The 5,000-nt window shown below is 46.2% G+C and overlaps 1 protein-coding gene across 2 annotated transcripts in view; it reads right to left on the minus strand.

Moving 5' to 3' along the window:
• Positions 1-5,000, minus strand: part of LOC112220832 (FERM and PDZ domain-containing protein 1) — a 38,682-nt gene that overhangs the window by 19,652 nt on the left and 14,030 nt on the right. For both annotated transcript variants that reach the window (XM_042303044.1, XM_042303042.1), the window contains exons 4-5: positions 2,149-2,265; positions 322-491 (exon numbers count right to left, since the gene is read on the minus strand). In XM_042303044.1, the coding sequence (XP_042158978.1) occupies positions 322-491; positions 2,149-2,261 (283 nt within the window). In that variant the 5' untranslated portion in view covers positions 2,262-2,265. The remainder of the gene's footprint in view (positions 1-321; positions 492-2,148; positions 2,266-5,000) is intronic.

The raw sequence follows: 5,000 nt of genomic DNA on the forward strand, positions 1-5,000 counted from the left end.
CCTTTAGTTTGTTGTCGAGTCTTTAATTTGGGCATGCCTTTGGTATTTCTCCTTTTTGTACATATTGGTTTTCGTCACCATCTGAACAAATGATAATCCGCTTGCGCTGGCCAACCAAGAGGAGTCAAGGCCCTTGACCTAGGTAAGGCAGGTGTCTCCTGGGTACATGCACTCAACCCCTGGTCACATACGCTTCCTTCTCACATTAATGGACAAGTTCATTCCAGTTACAGAACCGTTAGGCAAACCTACAACCCCTAGATTTAGTGAGTACAGAGTCGGCTGTCTAGTCAACAACAACAACACACACACACAGCGTACCTGTAGCCACGTCCCTGACCAGCAGGGGGTGCTGTTTGGAGAGGGTGAACCCATGACCTCTGGAGTCCAACACCGGGTCTCTGACGATCTGAACCGTTAGCCTCACCGGGAAGTTCTGACTGGACACGCTGGCTGACCGGTTGGACCTCCCATCGCCAAGGATCCGCTCTCTGATAGGTCAAACAGGGGTTAGAGGTCAGGGGTTATTGAGAGTGGCAGAGCAGCTGGTGTGAGACTATGCGAGGTAAGTCTTTGTGTTAAACATGAAATTAGACTCGCTACAAAGTGGCTAGTCATCCCTCTCCTTCCCGCCCTGTCAGCTGTTTCTGGCATGTTTACTAAGCATGCAAAACAAATGGCCCATCCACATACTTCATGTAAATATATATAGATGCACTGAACAAAACATATAAATGCAACCTGTAAAGTGTTGGTCCCATGTTTCATGAGCTGAAATTTAAACATCTCAGAAATGTTCCATACGCACAAAAAACATATTTCTCTCAAGTTTTCATTCACAAATTTGTTTACATTCCTGTTAGCGAGCATTTCTCCTTTGCCGAGATAATCCATCCACCTGACAGGTGTGGCACATCACAGAGCTGATTCAACAGCATGATCATTCAACTGGTGCACTTTGTGCTGGGGGCAATAGAAGGTCACTCTAAAATGTGCAGTTTTGTCACTAAACACAATGTCACAGATATCTCAAGTCTTGAAGGAGCGTACAATTGGTGACTGAAGGATTGTCCACCAGAGCTGTTGACAGATCATTTTATGTTCATTTCATTACCATAAGCCACCTCCAACGTGGTTTTAGAGAATTTGGCAGTACGTCCAACCGGCCTCACAACCACAGACTGTGTGTAACCACGCCAGCCCAGGACTTCCACATTCGGCTTCTTCACCTGCGGGATCATCCGAGACCAGAGACTTGGACAGCTGATGAAACTGTGGGTTTTGCAAAACCGAAGAAATTCTGCACAAACTGTCAGAAACCGTCTCAGGGAAGCAAGTCGGCGAGCTTGTCTTCCTCACCAGGGTCTTAACCAGACTGCAGTTCGGCGTCGTAACCGGCTTCAGTGGGTAAATGCTCACCTTTGATTGCCACTGGCACGCTGGAGAAATGTGCTCTTCACGGATGAATCCCAGTTTCAATTGTACCAGGCAGATGGCAGACAAATGTGTACGGCATCGTGTGGGCGAGCGGTTAGCTGAAGTCAGCGTTCTGAACAGAGTGACTCATGGTGACGGTGGGGTTATGGTATGGGCAGGCATAAGCTACGGACAACGAGCACAATTGCATTTTATCGATGGCAATTTGAACGCACAGAGATACTGTGACAAGATTCTGAGGCCCATTGTCCTGCCATTCATCTGCTGCCATCACCTCATGTTTCAGCATGATAATGCAAGGCCCCATGTCGCAAGGATCTGAAAATGTCCCAGTTCTTCCATGGCCTGCATGCTCACCAGAGATGTCACCCATTAAGCATGTTTGGGATGCTCTGGATCGACGTTGTACGACAGCGTGTTCCAGTTCCCGCCAATGTCCAGCAAGTTTGCACAGCCATTGAAGAGGAGTGGGACAACATTCCACTGACCACAATCAACAGCATGATCAACTCTGATCCACACCCCTACCTTTTTTAAGGTATCTGTGACCAACAGATGCAAATCTGGTGAAATCCATAGATTAGGGCCTAATGAATGTATTTCAATTGACTGATTTCCTTATATGAACTGTAACTCAGTAAAATCTTTGAAATTGTTGCATGTTTTTGTTCGGTGTATATGTGTGCGTGCATGTGTTTGTTGATACTGTACCTGCTGAGTGATTCTCGGGTGCGTCTGATCAACGTGCCCACCACCTGCTGCACCCGGCTGGCCCTACGGCTACGAGACGGAGACCGGCTCCTACTCCTCTCCTTCTCCTCCATTTAACTACACACAGAGATGAGAGATGGGAGAGAGAGAGAGACTGATAAGGGAAACAGAAGGCATCAAATCAAGGAAAAATATGCAAAGGAGAAAAAGGAAGGGAGAGCTTTTTAGTGTGATGCTGTGTTGGACATTCCACTTGGTACCACAATTATGTGCCAGATCTGCATATTGATTTCATCATGTTTATATTGCAGAGGTTGTCACTTGCCCTGGATACCACGAATAATCAGATATATGAACAAGGTAGAGGGAGGAGGGCGTCATGAAGGGTATTCAACTCTGCATGAACAAGACGAAACACGTCACACTCAACAAGATGTGACACACGGGACCACCAGGCTTATAGGATATATAGGACATGCTAAAATGCTGGCAGTTCCACTTTAAGAAGGAACACACAACCCCCCACACACACACACACACAGACACAGACGCTGCTTGCCTCTGTATTTATCACTACTGACAACTTTGCAGTAGTGCACTTTCTGTTCAGCCTGCCCTTTATGCGGGGATGTGAGAGGGCTGGAAACAAGGGATAAAGGGAGGTATAGAAAGGAGGAGGAGGGAGAGAGGTCATTGTGTTTTAATCAAATCCCAGATGAATGTGGTCAGCATTCGTTCAGTCCGACCACAACTCATTGCCAACAACACCGCTCGACACCGTTTCCTCCCCAACAGCCAATCAATAGCCCTCCTCACCTTGCGCGTATTCCTCCTCTGATAATTCACTGACATGTTTTATTTGATGTCTCTGATGTTAAAGGTCCAATGCAGCTGTTTTTATCTCAATATCAAATCATTTTCTGGGTAACAATTAAATCACTGTGATCGTCTTCAATGAAAATGGTCAAAAAGACACAAAAATAGCTTCTTAGCAAAGAGCAATTTCTCAAGCAAGAACTTTGCTAGGACTGTCTGGGAGTGGTCTGAGTAAGCAGGGGGAAACTGAAAGCTAGCTGTTATTGGCAGAGCGGTTGGGAACTCTCTCTCTTGTTGGTCTATTAACCAATTTATTGCCTGGTGATGTCACCAAGTAGGCCAAAACTCCATCCCACCAAAAAAACAGGCCGAAATTTCAGGCAGTATTTCACAGTGTAATTCCAGTGGAAATATATAGAAAATACAAGAAAATCACATTTTTGACTGCACTGGGTAATTACAACTTAATAGAGGATCCAAACTTGTGTTAGTCGTGTATATACAGTCGGGACAGTCTGGGTTCGGTATGATGCTAAAATTGGACATAGACCGGCAAAGTCTGGGTAAAGTGAATTTAAATTGCATCATCTGTTCAATAAAATCAATCTATTGTTCATTTGTTGACATCCATGTTGTATTGTCTGTCTCTAATGTTCGCATTCAATAACGGTCTAGCTTGACCATCACCACTGTATTTAATAGATGGTATCATACTGTGAGGTGAATGAACTTCCCCTGTAACCCTGCTGCTAGCAGGCTGCACAGCAGGAGAGGGAGAGGGGTGAGATTTTGGCACGTGAGAGAGAGAGTGAGAGAGAGAGACAGAGAGAGAGATCAATAGTGGCTAATGATAATGAATGTGGTGATAAAGCCCAGTGATACAGCCTTTCCTCTACCACCACCTCCATCTACAGCTGAAGCTAATCAGTTCCACAAAAACACGGTAAACTTTCCTCAAGCTCAGAGTGAAACCGTTGTTTAACGCGGTCTGACTGTCTGTTTCAGAAACCTCCGGTCTGCTCGTTCTGCTTCAGTAACTAAAGCACCTGAGTGCTATTAGTCCGGTTCAGTCTGAGTGTCTGTGCTTCAGCCAACCTCCTTGTCTTGTCACGCGTGCCCTGCCATGCAATGGCAATGGAGCTGGCTGAAGAGGAAGAAAGTAACTGCCAACTTCAGGCTCATGTTCTGTCATGACGTTGCCCTCTTTGGGTACAGCGAGCACTATTCTCCCTCCCTCTGCACCATCACCCTCTCTCTCTGTCTCTCCTACAGGCTGGTGCACCTCAGGTCGTGAATTCCTGGAGGAGAATCCTGCCTCATGGCCAGACAGTATGGAGAGAGTGAGTTTTCATAGAGAGAACAAAGGAATTTCTTCCACCTCACAGAACTGGAGGTCCGAACAACATTTATGTTCTGGAGAAGGTACAAAAGATCGGTGAAGAATCCAGCTACAAACTGGTCCGTTTGGTACAATTTTGTGAAACTCATGAGAGACAATACGGCCACATTACCATAACTCTGTTTATACAATAGTCTCAGTTATGAGGCATACATCTAATTGTTGTATAAAATGAATGAGTAAAGATGATACTATTTGTGAAATGACGTGATGCTATTAGATGATAATGTGAGAGAATTGTATTTCTGTTTAAAGCTTCACTAAGTCATTGGCACGCCCCCAGGGGCACAGACAGGACCTGGCGTCATGAGAACACCCCCAGGGGCACAGACAGGACCTTGCGTCATGAGAACACCCCCAGGGGCACAGACAGGACCTGGCGTCATGAGAACACCCCCAGGGGTACAGACAGGAACTGGCGTCATGAGAACACCCCCAGGGGCACAGACAGGACCTGGCGTCATAAGAACACCCCCAGGGGCACAGACAGGACCTTGCGTCATGAGAAAGCCCTTTTCAATGTTCCCAATAAAACCCCCACCTGGGTTTTCTATCACTAGACCAGCTTACCTCGATAATGAGAGGGTCAAGGTTTGAGATCAGACCAGTACCTCTATCACAGAGGGAAATAAGGGTT

The sequence above is a fragment of the Oncorhynchus tshawytscha genome, linkage group LG21 (assembly GCF_018296145.1).
Source record: "Oncorhynchus tshawytscha isolate Ot180627B linkage group LG21, Otsh_v2.0, whole genome shotgun sequence".
Taxonomy (NCBI): Eukaryota; Metazoa; Chordata; class Actinopteri; order Salmoniformes; family Salmonidae; genus Oncorhynchus; species Oncorhynchus tshawytscha.